Below are 18,790 nucleotides of genomic sequence, written 5' to 3'. Positions count from 1 at the left end.
GAGGGGAGTTCGCCGACTGATACCTGTGGTTAAGTTCAGTGTTCAGTTAACTTTGGTGCTGGATGCACTTTGTGGCCCCCCTTTTGAACCCATTGAGTCTGTACATATATAGTTTCTTTCATACAAGACTGCGCTTCTTCTTGCTTTCTTGCTTCGGCAAAGCGAGTGAGTGGCTATGCATTATCTGTGCATCCTTCTTGCACACAGTTCTCTTCTGATGGTCTCAGGGTCGCACTGCATGCGGCATTTGGGTGTTGGAAGGTTATTCCAGCAGCTTATAGCTCTATGGAATTTGAACTTCAGAGTTTTTGCCCCCCTCCTTTCGCATCTGAGAAAGAGAGGAGTTTGCATTCTCTGTGTCCAGTGCGTCTGCTACAGGCCTACATTGACTGCACTTGGGATGTGCGTTCATTTGACCAGTTGTTTGTCTGCTTTGCTAATCCAGCTAGAGGTAGAGCTCTGTCTAAACAGAAGCTCTTCCACTGGATTATGGAGGCCATCTCCCTGGCATATGGCACTAAAGGTGTCGCTTTGCCTCAGGGTGTGAGGGCACATTCCACCAGGGGAATGGCAACCTCATGGGCCCTTTTTAAAGGGGTTCCTGTGAGTGATATTTGTACTGCAGCTAATTGGTCATCACCACACACTTTTGTTCGGTTATATCATTTGGATGTGACAGCCCTTCGGTGACTCATTCTGTCCTTTCTGCTGGGTCTGCCTTGCACTAGGGTGCTGGTGATCCGACTCCAGTTCGGTGGCTGCTCTCTGGGGCGTGTATATATGTCCCATACTATATGTGTTGTACCGAGTGAATCGACTGAAAGGGAATGAATAGTTATGTCTATAACTTCTGTTCCCTGAAGGAGAGGAATGAGGTACAACACTAGGATGCCCCGCTGAGCAGCTGCGCTTGGTGAAGAGCGGGTATTGAACTGAGGAATGACTGTGATGACAGTGTTATATATGTGCGGGCGAAGCACATACATATAACATTGTCAGAGATATATATATTTCCAGCAGAGTTTTATAAAGAATTTTGGTCTGAACTAGCACCCACTTTTTTCAGAATGGTAACTCAGATTCAGAATGATCAAATGTTATCTCCAAACATGAACTCTGCTAACATTAGCCTGCTCCTTAAACCAGGCAAAGACCCCACACTCCCATCCAGCTACAGGCCAACCTCTCTCATTAATGTAGACCTTCAAATAATTTGCAAAGTTCTTGCCGGAAGATTAGAAAAAATCACTCCATCTATTATACATCCGGACCAAACAGGTTTTATCAAAGGTCGGCACTCAACCAATAATACAGACAGACTAATAAATGTAATAGATTACTGTTCTATTAACAAATTAGAAACCACAGTTGTCTCTTTAGATGCAGAGAAAGCATCTGACCGGGTAAATTGGAAATTTCTGTTAGCAGTTCTACACAAATTTGGATTTGGTTCATCTTTCATAGATTGGATCAGAACACTATACAGCTCTCCAAATGCACGTGTTAGGACAAATGATCTTATTTCCCCAAGCTTCAATCTGCAGAGGGGCACCAGGCAGGGCTGCCTGCTTTCTCCTTGACTTTGTCATTTTCATCGAGCCACTAGCAGCAATAATCTGACAAAATGTATATATCAAAGAAATTAAAACAAAGAACACAGACTGCTGATGATGTTTTACTTTTCCTTGGGAACTCACAAACCTCTCCACTTAAGACAATCACACTTATAGATAAATTCTCATCTATATCAGACTACTCCATCAACTGGAGTAAATCAACAGTTTTACCTTTGAATTGTAACTATCAGAATACCACCACTACCTCACTACAGTCAGGCAACATTAGATATTTAGGTATAAATTTTTCCAGCAGGCTGTCAGACCTGGTACGATTGAATCATGTTCCTCTACTAAAAACAATAGAGGATGACCTCACACGTTGGAACTCTCTACCTATATCTCTCATGGGCAGAATTGCCACAGTAAAAATGATGATTCTACCTAAAATCAATTCTCTGTTTTCACTGATCCCTAATAAACCTTCTGTTACTTGGTTTAAGTGACTCATTGGACTCATACATTTCAAAATTTTTATGGAAAAACAAAACCTCAAGAATAAGTTTGAAGACATTACAAAGCTAAAATGCAGTGGTGGTCTAGAACTTCCAAACTTCTATCACTATTTCTTAGCCAATACTGTAGATTACAGTATGTTTCAAGGTGGATCAAATCAAGCCCTTTAGACAGCCCATGGCTGGATCTAGAACAAACACTCTGTGGAAGAGTGAAAATGTCTGACTTACCTTTCATAAGCTCCAGTATTAAACATCATAACTGCTTTAAAAGTCTTAACATAAACACCACCCTGACAACCTGGTGGGAATTTTAGAAGATAACTAAGTCTTCACTTATCCCATGTAAACTGACACCCATTTGGAACAATCCAGATATATGTCAGAAGAAGACAGTACTGAATTTTTCAGCATGGCAAGAGAAAAGAATAAAGAATTTAGAACATGTCATTCACGATGGGACCTTTATTTCATTTGAAGAACTTATTTCAAAATATGAAATTAACAATAGCAAATTTCTTGAATATCAGCAATTGAGGTCCATCATACAGGCAAGGTTTAACTTAAATAATCTAAAATTAGAAATCCCAGTATTGGTAACAGATTTTCTAAAGCTTTATACCCCTAAATTGTCATCAAAAATACATAAGTTATTATTTAAAAATTAATAATACAATATCCCTCCCAACTGCAAAATGGGAGCGAGATCTTTCCATCAACCCAGATGAAAACGTCTGGACACAGATATATTTAAACAACTTCAAAATGACAAAAAGTCCAAATTTACAACTCATACAATACAAAAAGAACACATTATACAGGACACAGGATGTTCCAAATGGGCCTCAGAGACACAAATATATGCACCCACTGTTCAGGCAGTCAAGCTGAAAACTATATGCATGCTATTTGGCCTGTTCAGAGGTTCTGGCAGACGATATGTGAGGACTTATCCACATGGTTTAATTGCGATATCCCAGCTTCACCAAAACTGTGCATTTTAGGTGATGTAAATGAATTACACATGGAAACAAATATGTCACACATAGTTCTTACTGCCTTATGCATCGCTAAGAAAACTATCCTCATGAACTGGAAATCAAAAAATGATTGCTCACTGTAAGAATCTACTTTTAGAGCACATTAGTCTGGAAAGAATGTCTGCCACCTCCAAAAACCAATTGGCCAAATTTGAATCTCTCTGGTCCCCACTGATCAGCTCCATCACATGATAGGGGTGACCAGCTGTGGCCTTGTCTTGCGGTGTACCAATATTACTTATTGTTTTTTTTTTACTTTATATAAAATCTGGCTTCTTTTGAACAACCCAAAATGTATATAAAAAGGTGGTCCAGTGAAGGTGAAAATAATTAACATTGAATGTTTATAGTTTTAGCAGCTGTAACATTTTGGGACCTAAAAGATAAAAAGTGTATAATCAGTTTAAAGGTGCCTCAGGGGTTAATGACCAAAATCACTGAAGCACTTTTATCATCCATCCATCCATCCATCCATTTTCTTCCGCTTATCCGGGGCCGGGTCGCGGGGGCAGAAGCCTAAGCAGAGAAGCCCAGGCTTCCCTCTCCCCAGCCACCTCCTCCAGCTCATCCGGAGGGACCCCAAGGCGTTCCCAGGCCAGCCGAGATACATAATCTCTCCAGCGTGTCCTGGGTCTACCACGGGGCCTCTTCCAGGTGGGACATGCCTGGAACACCTCACCCAGGAGGCGGCCAGGAGGCATCCTAATCAGATGCCCGAGCCACCTCAACTGGCTCCTTTCGATGTGGAGGAGCAGCGGCTCTACTCTGAGCCCCTCCTGGATGGCCGCACTCCTCACCTTATCTCTAAGGGAGAGGCCAGCCACCCTTCGAAGGAAACTCATTTCTGCCGCTTGTATTCGCGATCTTATTCTTTCGGTCACTACCCAAAGCTCGTGACCATAGGTGAGGGTAGGAACGTAGATCGACCAGTAAATCGAGAGCTTCGCTTTTACGCTAAGCTCCCTCTTCACCACGACAGACCGGTGCAGCGTCCGCATCACTGCAGAAGCAGCCCCGATCCACCTGTCGATCTCCCGTTCCCTTCTCCCATCACTCGTGAACAAGACCCTGAGATACTTGAACTCCTCCACTTGAGGCAAGAACTCGTTCCTGAGCCGGAGATGGCACTCCACCCTTTTCCGGCTGAGGACAATGGCCTCAGACTTAGAGGTGCTGATTCTCATGCCAGCCGCTTCACACTCGGCTGCGAACCGTTCCACTGCGAGCTGGAGGCCCCCCCCTGATGAAGCCAACAGAACCGCATCATCTGCAAAAAGCAGAGATGAGACTCTGAGGCCACCAAGGAAGAAGCCTTCCGCCACCTGGCTACGCCTAGAAATTCTGTCCATAAAAATTATGAACAGAATCGGTGACAAAGGGCAGCCCTGACGGAGTCCAACACCCACAGGAAATGAATCCGACTTATTACCGGCTATACGGACCAAGCTCTTACTGTGGTTGTACAAGGACTGAATGGCCCGCAACAATGGGCCAGACACCCCATACTCCCGCAGAACCTCCCAAAGGACACCCTGAGGGACACGGTCGAATGCCTTCTCCAAGTCCACAAAGCACATGTAGACTGGTTGGGCAAACTCCCACGCACACTCGAATATCCTTGAGAGGATAAAGAGCTGGTCCAGCGTTCCACAACCAGGACGAAAACCGCATTGTTCCTCCTAAATCCGAGGTTCGACTAACGGACGCACCCTCCTTTCCAGCACCCTGGCATAGACCTTACCGGGGAGGCTGAGGAGTGTGATCCCCCGAAAGTTGGAGCACACCCTCCGGTCTCCCTTCTTAAAGATGGGGACCACCACCCCGGTCTGCCAATCCAATGGCACTGCCCCAGATCTCCAGGCGATGTTGAAGAGGCGTGTCAACCAAGACAGCCCTACAACATCCAGAGCCTTCAGGAACTCAGGGCGAATCTCGTCCACCCCAGGGGCTCTGCCACCAAGGAGTTGTTTAACTACCTCAGTGACCTCACCCCCAGTGATGGTCAAGTCATCTCCCTAATCCCCAGACTCTGCTTCCACTACAGAAGGCATGTCAGTTGGATTCAGAAGGTCCTCGAAGTATTCCTTCCACCGTCCGACTATAGCCTCAGTTGAAGTCAGCAGCACCCCACCCGCACTATAAACAGTGTGAGTGAAGCACTGCTTTCCCCCCCTGAGTCGCCTGACGGTTTGCCAGAATCGCTTCGATGCTAACCAAGCCCGATAGGACTCTTTCTTCAGCTTGATGGCTCCCTTCACCTCCGGTGACCACCATCTGGTTCGGGGGTTACCACCACGACAGGCACCAACCACCTTGCAGCCACAGCTCTGAGCAGCAGCCTCAACAATGGAGGTGTGGAACATGGTCCATTCGGACTCAATGTCCTCAGCCTCCCTCGGAATGCTGTCGAAGTTCTGCCGGAGGTGGGAGTTGAAGATCTCCCGGACTGGGGCTTCTGCCAGGCGTTCCCAGCGCACCCTCACAATACGTTTAGGTGTGCCAGGTCTGTCCAGCATCTTCCCCCGCCACCTGATCCAACTCACCACCAGGTGGTGATCAGTTGACAGCTCAGCTCCTCTCTTCACCCGAGTGTCCAAAACATACGGCCGCAGATCTGATGATACGATTACAAAATCGATCATCGACCTGCGACCTAGGGTGTCCTGGTGCCATGTGCACTTATGGACATCCTTGTGTTCGAACACGGTGTTTGTTATGGACAAACTGTGGTTTGCACAGAAGTCCAATAACAAAACACCATTCGGGTTCAGATCGGGCAGGCCGTTCCTCCCAATCACGCCCCTCCAGGTCTCACTGTCATTGCCCACGTGAGCGTTGAAGTCTCCCAGCAAGACTATGGAGTCACCAGATGGAGCACTCTCCAGCACCCCGCCCAGCAACTCCAAAAAGGGTGAGTACCCTGAACTGTCATTCGGCGCATAAGCGCAAACAACAGTCAGGACCCGTTCCCCAGCCCGAAGGCGCAGGGAAACTACCCTCTCGTCCACCAGTGAAAACTCCGACGTACAGGCAGCAAGCCGGGGGGATACAAGAATACCCACCCTAGCTCGCCGCCTCTCACCGAGGGCAACTCCAGACTGGAACAGAGTCCAGCCCTTCTCCAGGAGACTGGTTCCAGAGCCCAGGCCATGCGTTGAGGTGAGCCCAACTATATCTAGCTGGTATCTCTCAACCTCACGCACTAGCTCAGGCTCCTTCCCCACCAGAGAGGTGACATTCCATGTCCCAATAGCCAGTTTCGATAGCCGGGGATCGGTCCGCCAGGGCCTCCGCCCTCGGCCACCGCCCGACACACACTGCACCCGACCCCTACGACACCTCCTGCGGGTGGTGGGCCTGCAGGAGGGCGGGCCCATGTAACCTCTTCGGGCTGCGCCCGGCCAAGCACCACGGGCTAATGCCTGGCCACCAGACGCTCTCCCTTGAGCTCCCTCCCCAGGCCTGGCTCCAGGGTGGGGCCCCGGTAACCCTATCCCGGGCAGGGTAAACTGTTCCCTTGTTTTTTCACTCATAAGGGTCTTCTGAACCGCTCTTTGTCTGGACCCTCACCCAGGACCAGTTTGCCATGGGAGACCCTACCAGGGGGACAAGCTCCCAGACAACATAGCTCCTGGGATCACTGGGACACACAAACCCCTCCACCACGATAAGGTGGCGATTCACGGAGTACTTTTATCAATGTTACATTTTTTCAAAGTACTTGTTCATTGGTCTTTTATTCACAGGATGCACAGGAGTTGGTACTTTTTCACATAACCATTGTTTTTGATGACAAAGATGGGCTGATTAATTTTTTATTTTTTTTGCATTCAGGGTCTTATCTGCTATGTGTGCATTCAAAGTCAAGAGACTCAAACTTTCAGTGTAGTTTTCTGATTTTTCAAAATATTTCATATAGTTTCATAATGACTTAATGTGTGTTCTGTGTCAACAGCTTCTGGAGGCGAGGGTGAGTGTCCTGGCAGTGAAGGAGGTTGCCTTCTGGGACGGTGTCACCACTGACCTCATGTTGGATGAGGAGGATGGCGTCTCAGAGAACGTATCGGGCTGGATTAAGACCCCCAAGCTTCCCCAGCCAGGAGCTCAGTGACCTCTGCGCCAAACTGCAAGACAGACTAGAAGCTCACCCTAAATACAACGCCATGCACCATAAATGTTTGTATGTTGGACCATGCTCTGAGAGAAAGCCACCACCACATGGCCCAGAAGTAGCAAAGCATTATGTCATAATGTTTTTTTCTTATATATGATGTGTGTGTGTGTGTGTGCATATTGCTTTGTAAATAAAAAAAAAAAAAAAAAAGAAATTCAAACTTGTGTCTCACAATTTGTTTCTCTTAATTGAATTCCTTTTAGTTGAGGTTAATAGCATGGCATGAATACAACATAACATACAAGGTATATCACAGAAATAATAATTAAAAATAATTTTTATTACTGGGTTATTATTTATTAGGGAGGGGCTTACCCAGGCCTGTCTTTATAAAGGCCAATGGGGGACAGATCTACCAGCCAATCACATGTGAGTGCTGAATTGTGATAGCATTTTTTTCATCCAATGACAGAGAAGCCACGTTGGTCTGTTGCCGCTGCTTCGGCTTGCAGCGCTGCTATTCATATGTAAAGTGGAGTCGTTAACACCTCCCGTGGGCCGGCTCCCCCGTACCTACACCCCCCGCTGCTTCTGGTGGTACGTAAACGACCATATCCGTCTCAGGCGAATGAAAATGCGCATCCCCGCATGCTGACGAAAGCTGCCGTTTACTAGCAGTGCCCACCTCAGTATACGGGGACGAATATGCTTCTTTTCAGTGTCAGTGGTGTGCACTCGGTTGCCATCAGGATGTGTGGCCTCAGATCTTCTGAGCTCCTAGTGGGCTGTGGATGGCCTGGGTCCCCTAGGTCCTTTCCTATTTGCCTCTGGATCGTGGGGGGCATGGTTGCAGTTCTTACCCTCATTGAGTACATTCCATGACAGAGGCGCATACACACATGAATGCAAACAGCAAAATTGTGTGTATATGTATATATGTATTTGCATTTGTATAGACATGTGAATGTGTGTATGTATGTATATCTTTGAGTATTTTTCTTTCCTTTCTCCCCTTTGTCCCACCCCGTTTTTGTTTTTGTTTGCTTTTTTTCCCCCCCATCTTCTCTATCCCTTTCCTTATTGCCTGTCAGGCCTGGCATAAATAACAAAAAAAAATATAAAAATACAAACATTAACAAGAATAACCTATAGAAAACTTGTAGAGCTGTTCTTGTAAAAGCAAATATGTTTGGTACATCATTGCATTTGGATCATCATTCCGATTGCGAAAACAGCCAGACATGACAGGCTTAAAAAAAAAAAAAAATGCGTGCCTTCCACATGTAAACACGTAGCAGTTAGCAAGATGACAGCTGCGTATCTCCTTGATCACAGCCTTCGGCCAGTCCAGTGTTTGCTTCTGAACATTCTGATATCCAGATAAGTGATATACCTTCCACAGAATAGCTGCAGCATCACTACATGATTTCCCTAATCTGCAATACAGGAACAGCTGACTGTCTCCACCACTCCACGTTCCCTTAGCATGACCCATGCTAAGTGCTTAGCTTGGCTGATGCTCTGGCTCGGCTCTACAGCTGCTTTAAGGAAAACAACGTTGCCTTGTTTGTTCGGTATTACTTTATTGATTTTATTACTTTGAAGGTAATCTGGTGCTGTTATAATTACATGATTCCTCGCCATCAACACCTTTGGAAAAAACAAAGTAATTGCTAATGTCGATGTAGCTGACTTCAGGCCATAATTTCATGTCATTTACAGAAGTGACATGTGAGGCACTGTTACCTTGCTGGTTTTTAAAACATCCTTGCAATGTATGAACCTCCGATGTGGTATCATTTAGGCCAGGTAAAAGAAACTGCAGTGTCAAAATGTTTAAATGAACGGCAAGTGTGTAAGCCCACAACCGTAAACAACAGCGCAAACAGAAGTAAAATACTGGCTTCCGCTATGAATTATGGGTAATGGTGTGAATACTGTGCATAGGATTTAATGCTTTTGCTATTCTGTCCAGGTCCTTTGAACTTGAAATGAATGGGATGGTGAGCATTGCTGCTGAGAAGGTCAGCATCAGTGTGGTGTCAGATTTGTCTCCAGAAGTCCAGTGCTACAGTCAGGTGAGAACATGGAAACACACACACACACACACACACACACACACGCACACACACACAGACACACAAGCATGCAAAATATTATGTAGATTATATTAAAATATTTAAGCATGGAATACTGTTTCTACTGTAGCATTCAAAGTTATTAAATACATACAAATAAATTACTCTACGGATATCAAGTATTACATTTTGTTAGTTTTTCATTCTCTAGAAAGTATAGTAGTGTGATTATGCTGTGAGGATCTTGCCTTGGTAAATTTAAACTTTCCTTCACCTCTTTGGAGTTCATGTACTTTATAAAGCCCATGAAATAAAATACCCTGAGGGTGAAAAACAAATTCATTGTAAAGTTTTAAAAAGTAGCCACTATGAGCTTTTGGTCAGTGAATTCTCTGTTTGGATAGTATGATCTATATTATACCAGTGACATGACAACCAACTGATGGGCACACACCTTCACCATCAGTCAAGGTTTCATTTAAAATATGTGATTTTTTTTTTTGGATGTGAATACTTTTGACTGTGAATACCATTATTTTCTTCCATTATTTTCTCTGCTGATCTGCAGATGTCTCATACTCCTAGAAAGGTAGCTACTTTTGGGAAGCGCAACAATTCTATCCGTCGGAATTCCACAGCAGAGGTTGCCAAACAAGGATGGATGTACAAACAGGTAAAATGTTCTGTCAGCTTAAAAAAACTTAATTACATTGATTTTATATAATTATAAAATGTTGTGTTTTGAAGGTTCGCAATACTAGGGACTCTAATTTTCAGATTGGTCCATGTGGCCAAAAATACTGGCGGGCACATGGAACCTTGCATTCACCATGAAATTTACATCACATGTATCCAAGCCGACCCCTGGATGCTCAAAGAAAATATAACACCCATGTAAACCACTTCATATCTTTTTTACTCTCCTGTGTGTGGGATGGGCAGCACAGTGGTATACCAAGAAGATCTTGGTTTTCAATCCAGATACTGTCTAGATGTAATCAGGCTCATTTCAAGGCATAGCATGAGTTCTGGAACTCTAGAGAGTGGCTTGACTGTAATCCATTCTGGAGTTGTAAGACGTGGTAAGAACCAGAATACACTAAAGTTACATCATTGACTATCCTTTGTGCTCACATACTGCATGTCAGTTTAGAGTACCCAGCCTTCTTGGAGTCCCTGATTGGTGCTGGAAGGTGCTTCATTTGACAACCACAACACTCAAATGAGCAATGAAACTGAAGGAAATAAATGAATAAAAGGTAGCAGGTCAATCAATTTTGTGATGTTATCATTTTTTTTTTAAAGCCTGTCATGTCTGGCACTGTTTGCAAGCAGAATTGTGATCTGAATGCATTGTTGTGCCAAACATATTTATCCTTCCAAGATAAGCTCTATAGAGTCTCTATAAGCTTTTCTTGCTAATGTTTGTGTGTTTGTTTTGTTTTGTTTTGTTTTATTTTTTTTATGTATTTATTTGTGTACATATACATTTAATTCCAGTTGACAGGCTGAGGGAAAAAAAAAAAAGGAGAGAGAAAGGGGAGAAAACAGAAAAAGAGGACAGAGCACCACTACAATAACCAAAACAATTCAAATGCTGCAACTGCAAAAAAAAAAAAAGAAAAAAGACAACATACCAAAACAGAACAAGCAACACCTGGAAAAATAACTATGTGGAAAAGGCACAACAAAATGAAGCACGATTGTATAAGAACAACAATTTTGTTATGCTGTGATTGCGTTAGTGTCTGTGTCATGGAATGCACTTACCAATGAGGGCACAAGGAGCCAGAGCCAGAGGCAGGCAGAGAAGGACCCAGGAAATCTGAGCCCATCAAGAGCCACGAAAACCCGCGGCCGCACGAAAACCCGCACGTTCCAGCGACAACCGCATACCCACCCCAGCAGAGGGGAGAGGGAGGTCCCAGATGGAGCCTCCCAAGTCGAGGGGCAAGGGCCCCAGGGAATTCGAGGCATCAGCGCCCGACATTCCGCACAGCGCCCCCCCCCCCCATGCCGGAGAAGCCCAAGCCGCCCCGGCCCACAGCCCCCAGCAGAGCAGGTCGACACCCACGCCACAACATCCAGCATGGCCCAGGAACCCCAAGGCACCCACACCCCGGGGAAGCGGGGGACGCAGGAGCAACCAATGGGCAAGAGCCCCAGAGAGCCAGAAGCAATGAGCAGCCCACCCTCTGTAGGCCGGCCCCCCAGCACAAGCTGAGAACAAGGCCCGAAATGTAAAATTTGAATGCATTTTAATCGCACTTTGCACCGTGGAACATTTCTCAGTGCACGAATTCCAGGCATACAGATTATATCGATGCACGATGTCAAAAATGGGCTGCGGGTCCTTCGCAGCCCACAAAGACTGCAAAGGCCGGAAGTGAGTGGCTAGCCTTCATATCAGCATCACCTCTGCGTAGCTCATGTCACCTAGCAACCAGTGCGAATTACAGCTGTGGAAAAGCAGCTGGTTAAACGGAGAACGAACTTTTTCTCCTTTTTGTGGTTTAATTTTAAGTCTTTAATTCAAAATAAGCTGTTAAAACAAGCATGACACATTTCAACATCAAGGAATACAGCTGAGCGAATGATTAATTTCCAACTAGATTAAGTGAGACATTAATGTTGAATAAAACTATCCAGTTATGATGCTTAACTTTAATTTCAGGAGTTTGCTTATCACAGGAGCACTTGTAGTGTTGTAGTCAAGACCACCTAACCCGAGACCGAGCCAAGACCAAGACCAGAATGTATCGAGACCGAGACAAGACGAAGACTTTTAGGGTCCAAGACCAGTCGAGACCAAGACCGAGGGAGGGCGAGACCGAGACAAGACCAAGACCAGTGCCTGACGCTACATGACCCAATAAAATGTGAAACATGATCAAAATCACTTCTCAAATTGATCTGAAAGATCCACATTCCCATAAAATCATCCTGATATTAAACACTCACAGCTCAAATAAATATAACCATCTTTATTTAATACTCCTGGGTGACTTCCATCATTTATCACAGAATGTAAAACAATTATTCATAGTTCATCACAATAGTCTTAACTTTTCTCTGCCTTTCATAAACAATACATAAAGTTATGTTGTTTTTAAACCAACAACCTTTGTAAAAATGGGTGCTTTTTCAAAACCACATAGCTAAATGTGTAAAACTGAAAAAATGGCAAACACTCATCGACAGTAAGAACTAAAGCCTTTAATCTTATACAGATTAGAGCTGCAGGATGTAACTTTTATAAAAAATTTGGTTTTTACATATTTGTTAAAACTGTCACCATGTCACGACAGTATGAGACTGATAATCTGAGAAAAAAATGGAGCTCCTCCACCTCCTCCCTGAACCTCTCCCAGTCAAAAACAACCATTCAGAGCCAGGAGGAGGGTCTTAGCACTCTCAATCACTCCTCATGTATGCTGCTCAATGTAGTTGTGTGCGATACTTCAAGATTTGGTATCGATCCTATGCCAAGTAAACACAGGGCCATAATCACCGATACCGATACCAATACTTTTTAATAATTATGAAGAATTTCCATCAAGTTTAACTGGTTTGAGATTTTTTTCCTTTGGGGCAAAGTTTATATGTAAGTAGAAAATACTTTATCAAAATAAAAGTTACTGTTCTGAAACAATAGAACATTAACAAAACAATTTTCCCCATACATTGATGTCTGGAATTTTTTTTTTCATAAATTAAGTGTACAAAATCATCACTCAAGAACAAATGCAAACTTTTTTTCCAGGTAGATTGTTCAGAAAGTTTAATAAAAAAAATTAATAAAAAATGTCCCTTCATTCACTAATTTTCTACAAATTTAAATTTAAATTTAAATTTTTAAATTTTAATTTTAAATGTTTCATAGCAAAATCCTTTTTTTTTCCCCAAATAAAATATGTTATACATCACATGACAGTATAACAAAACACTGTGGGGAGGAGAGGAGCAAAGTGTGCCTGCTCTGTGCTGTGACAGGAGTGACACTTAGACAGTCAGCTCACATCTTTGATGAAACCGCAGCACTGCATACAGGAGAGAAACTGAAGCCAAAGTATCGATCTCATTACACTGATATTGATCAATACCAATACCAACGTTGGCATCCATATTATCGATATTAGGATCGATCTGCCCACCACTAGCTCAATGTACTAATGGTGGAGAAACAACTTACTTCTCTGCCGTTACCATTGGTAGTGGCCATGGTAACTTCAGGGTTCTAGCAAGAAATATTTCTCACCCCAGCGCTAACGCTAATGCTAATTAGTAAGCTAATGCTAACCCCTAAATGCCGCTCCCACTTGTTAATTGAGTAATGGGGCCTAAGATGTAACTGGAAAGCAGTAATCAGTTTTTTTGGACGTGTACTTACATTTCTCGAGGTGCATATCAGGTTTGGTTCAGAGAGGATTTTCAGTTATACACAAAGGATGAATGCAGAACTCTAAATCAGGCCTTATTAGATTGATAGTGTACTGTTATCACTACGTGTTGGATACACTGTGTATGTTAACGCAGATCAACAGCAAGCCAAACTCGATATTCATGAGCCAGGAACCGAGCGTCTTGCTCCTTTATTACAGTCTTCTTGACAGCTTACAATTCTTTACAATTGTGGCTTGAAAGCTCAATGAACAAGGTCGAGTGAAACTAGAAAATAAACAGAAAATAAAATATGCATCAGCTCTTGCTATGTGAAATAAATGCACAAAATAAAATTGCTAGTGCCAGAAAGCATGCATAAGAATTAACTTTGGCCATTACTAAAGATCAACAGCATTTTAGCAATCTTTTCATATGCTAATTAAATCATTAGCGTTGTTGCTATGCTAATATACAGAGCACAAAGCAAAATGAGCCCCTGGGATAAGGCTAATTCCACATTCACAAAACGATCTCTAAATTGGCTCTTATAACAATATAATATTAACCAGAACATAGATTAGACTTACAGCCATTGCTTTCGAAGGTGCAAATAAAGATTTAGGACACAGGAGGTGAAGTTTAAGCATGGATTGGCAGGTTTTTCGCTACAAAAGTTTTTCCTCCACTAAGCTCTGCTTCCGCTACCCACAATGCATTGCTACCTCAGAATTCACCTTCAAGATAAAATACAGATAACCAACACTGACTATGTAAGTTTTTTTTTTTTTAACTAAATGACCATCTTTTTTAACATGAATTACTGCAGATGAATTATGACATTTTTTATCACTGAATTATTATGAACTATTTTTTAACCTTTGCGTTTGGCAGAACAGATAGAGTGATAATTTTTGCATATAATCCAGAAAAGTTACATTTATATATCAAGCATTTAATGTGTCCCAGAGTGCCTTTTCCTTCCACTGTGTTTGCAGAAATCACATAAAAAAACATAAAAAAAAACAAATTCCAGATTCCTCAGCTGCTAAAAGCATTTCCTACATTTGAATATCAGCCACCATGTTGTGAGCATAAACTATCACATTTTTAATGCAACAATAGGACGTGACATCATCTTGCTGGTAACTGTAGTTATTTTATTCTTGAAGGCCTCTCATCGCAGCACTGGTGCTGAAAACTAATGTTTGACTATGGATTTCTGAATACAAGTAGGGCTGCAACTATCAATTATTTTAGTAATCAAGTATTCCATTGATTACTCCGTCAATTAATCAAGTAATTGGATAAGAAATAATTTTTCATTTTAACAATTCATCAGCATATTTTAACTTCCGTACTGCAGATGTTTCTCTGTGTGAAACAAACAGGGTGGATGGAGCAGCTACTGAAGGAATTGAAATAATAAGAGTGTGTGCTGCTGCTTAAGGCTTTAGGTTTCTGCGTGTTCGTTTATCGAACAGGAATTACACAAAACAACAGAATAAGGAGTCCAATTATTAAATTTAATAAAGCCATTTCACACAGTTTACAGATTAATCTGGTTCAGAATTGTTGGAGCTGCCTAATGTAGCCAGTTGGTGCAGCTTCACACAAGTCTATCTTAGTTCAACTTTTATACACAGACCTGACACAGATACACAGTTATTGAAATATGCAAGCATGTAGCATGCTTATCGGTTCCTTCTTCTGTGCCCTTCACTGTCGCCTGTTAACGGCCTCATCTGGGTCCTGTAGACCAGAGGTCCCCAACCCCCGGGCCCCGGACCGGTACCGGGCTGTGGGTCATTTGGTACCGGGCCGCGCAAGACTAAATAACTTACAATATTTCCATTTTACTTATCTGAGGCTGAACTATGTTTTATTTAGAAAAATTGGCGGATCCTCTCCTCTACATCCATCTATGACTCTCTTGACGTGTGTCAAGACGCTTGTGTCGGTCACGTGATTGTCACCGCTAAAATTAAACCCACAGCTTCGCTGGTTCCGTACCTGCGTAATGAAATAGGTCAGTTGACCTACGTTATGCTCATTTTAATATTTGAGTGCTCAACAAGAGTAGAAGAAACCATACAAGAACTAGTCCATTTACATTTTTATTTAGCAGCATGGGGACAGCAGTGAGGCGGACTCAGCCATCAAGCTGACTCTCCTGCACACAGCACAGCGGCTCTGCAGCCTTTCCTGTGAAATCAAAGCTTGTATTGGTGTGCCGGCCAAACCCAGCCAACCCACAGGCTAGCAAAAATGAAAAGCAGAGAAGCTCAGGGCTCACACTGATCCAGCGTTATGGTGAGTTGTATTTTTTATATGATTTATACAGTAAAAATTGCCTCAGTCGAAGTCGCAGAAATCGGATTTTTGCTCTAGTCGGGTGGCTTCTGCAGGTCCTGATTTTTCCTGACATTAATTACAATAAAATCATCACCTGAATCAGTCAGATATTTACCTACCTTGGATAAAAAAAATCTGCTCCCATTGTAATGCTTTTCCAATTAAACGTGATCCATAAGTCGGATGAGTTTAGCGCTAACACCCTCCTCAGCTCCCATCCCTCCACTTCCTTGCATCGGCTCGTTCTTGCACAACTACACTAACAACGCCTGGAGATCGTTCGCACCGAACGATTGCTAGTGCTAATGGCAGCCCCCCCTTTCCCGAGTACACTGTGGTTATAGGTCTGTTCTAGTGGCTACAGTTGACATAAAGAAAAAAATAACAGCTGACATCTTCTGCACAACAGGCGCGCACATTCAAACATGCGCACTCACAGCACAGAGAAGTGGGGGCCTGGAAAAACATCTCAGAGATCCACTCGTGATAAGGGGTCGTTTTTGTTTTGTTTTTTTCCAAATGACAGAAATCCGTTACAGCGATGGAGAACTAATGTGGAGGAAGTGCTCCCCTTTTACACGGAGACACCTGAGCTGCAGAGTTGAAACGAAACATCAAAGCAACAAATTTGTGTCGAGGATTTTTAATAATCGAATTGCGTTACTCCAAGAACTGTTGCAGCCCTAAAACTTGCATTAAATTTTTAGTTTGTGTATCAAAATACATGAAGGTTGGTATTTACCTTTCATGTTGGGATTTTTTTGTTGAATTGGAAGCCTGAAATTTTCCTTTGATCTTCATTTTCCCTCTTACTTCTCCTCGTGTTCATGCCAGTTGTTATTTCAATTTATGTAGCACACGCATGACCATAGTGAGATTATACGCACACATTGTGAATGAAACTGTCTGTGCTCTGTGGTAGATTGCAAACTGCGGTGAAATGATACAGGCGTAAGCAGCGATAATAACAGCGACCTATCCGGGGCGGAGTCTGCGAGGTGAGCTCCTTTGAGAGGCAGAGGAGCGCAATCTTTGTTGGATTTGAATCAGTACGTTTTGTATCCAATAAAAGCAAAGATGTTAACAAATAAATTGCACAGTATTCTGGCAATTTAGTGATATTTCCAGAGCTGTGGTCTTGACTGGTCTTGAAATAAAATCCAGACTCCGCAATGTCCGAGTCCATGACAAGACCGAGACCAAATGAGTCCATGACAAGACCGAGACCATCAAAAAGCGGTCTCGAGACCAAGACTGATCTTGAGTACTACAACACTAGTAGACTGGTGGGAAAATAAACAAAATTTTGAAGTTTAAGCTTATGTATATTGATTCATTAATCAACCAAACTTAAATTAATATTTATCATGTTAAATATTTAAATGTGATTAATTTCGATTAATTACAAAGCTCCTAATTAATTAGATTAATTTTTTTAATTGAGTCCCACCCCTATTAATTACATTATAATCAATCCAGTGCTTTTTGGCCACTTAAAATATCTTTATAGAACTGTGATGTTATATTTGTTGCAATTCTGCAGCCCTCTTAGCCAGATTTCTGTTTAAAAAGACATTTTTAATGTCAATGAGAGTTTTTACTTTAAAAAAAAAAGGAATATATAAAAGTCACTTTGCCAAAAAACTGATTGCAGCTTCTACATTGTGACAGAAATGTTGTTTTTCAGTCAAAATGATTTGATATAATTCATGAGAGATATGTTTGACATATGTTTCACAGATTATAGGTCAAGATGTCATTTCCAGCCATTTAAATACAGGCAATCATTTTCTGGCAAATACCGGAAATCAATTTTTGGCAATCACTTTTTGGCACAACACCAATGGCACAGGATTATTCCTGTAGTTGTAAGAGCCAAGTCTTTGGGTCTCTCCTCTAAATCAGTTTTTCCCCGAGTCTTCACGCTAAATGTTTTGAACAGAGCTTCACATATTTCTGCCATATTTCTTTAGAGCAAATTATACACGCACATACAGCACAGTTGCTCAATTCCACTCCTCTGTGTCATATAAATCCACCATTCGCTGACAGAACCCAGCAATAATCAATTTATGTTTACATTTCAAATTTACTTTTTTGTTTACAAACATTAGAAATGCAATTAAATAATCATTTTATGCTTTCATGTTCATTAGTCAGCTTGTTCGGTGTGTACAACCCCTACTTTACTGGCTGCAAGCAAATATTTACTACCTAACCCTTTTACAGAAAGGTTCAACATTATGATTATGTTAGAATCATAGAACCCCAGAGCAAATATAAATCGTATGAATATACAGCGTAGTGGGCTGCAATTATCAATGCTTCTCCTGGTGGATACACAATACTTGACCAAAGATTTGGCCCTTACAAAAATGAGAATAATCTCGTGCCACTGACACGCTGTCTTTCCAAATAAATTAACAGTCACAGTGGTAACAATCACAGTCATGCTGCTTACTTTCAGCCGAAATTATGCAGGTCTTTTACTCGATGCACTGAGGTTCCTGTCACTAAACTTAGTTTATCTCCTCTGTGATTCATTTGAATACTCTACTCCGCTGTGAAAGTGATTAAATGCAACACCAGACACATCTTCTGCAAAAGTGCTTATGTATTTTAGAGGTGCAAAAACTGAGTATGCTGACAGGTTGGAGAGAATTAGCATGGCATTAGTGTTCAATCTGTTCTTTGCAGTTAATGAGAATGGAAACAACCAGAAAATCCCTCTGGTGTATCTGGTGCATTTATA

General features: G+C 42.5%; 1 protein-coding gene across 1 annotated transcript in view; it reads left to right on the top strand.

The window, feature by feature from the left end:
- LOC115780812 (pleckstrin homology domain-containing family A member 6-like) overlaps positions 1-18,790 on the top strand; it is a 222,148-nt gene that overhangs the window by 21,921 nt on the left and 181,437 nt on the right. Inside the window, exons 2-3 of the mRNA XM_030730223.1 lie at positions 9,201-9,303; positions 9,872-9,976. Coding sequence (XP_030586083.1) covers positions 9,201-9,303; positions 9,872-9,976 — 208 coding nt within the window. The remainder of the gene's footprint in view (positions 1-9,200; positions 9,304-9,871; positions 9,977-18,790) is intronic.

This window comes from Archocentrus centrarchus, chromosome 5 (assembly GCF_007364275.1).
Source record: "Archocentrus centrarchus isolate MPI-CPG fArcCen1 chromosome 5, fArcCen1, whole genome shotgun sequence".
Lineage (NCBI taxonomy): Eukaryota > Metazoa > Chordata > Actinopteri > Cichliformes > Cichlidae > Archocentrus > Archocentrus centrarchus.
Note: the sequence above shows the minus strand (reverse complement) of the source record. Positions and strands in the feature narration are given on the sequence as shown.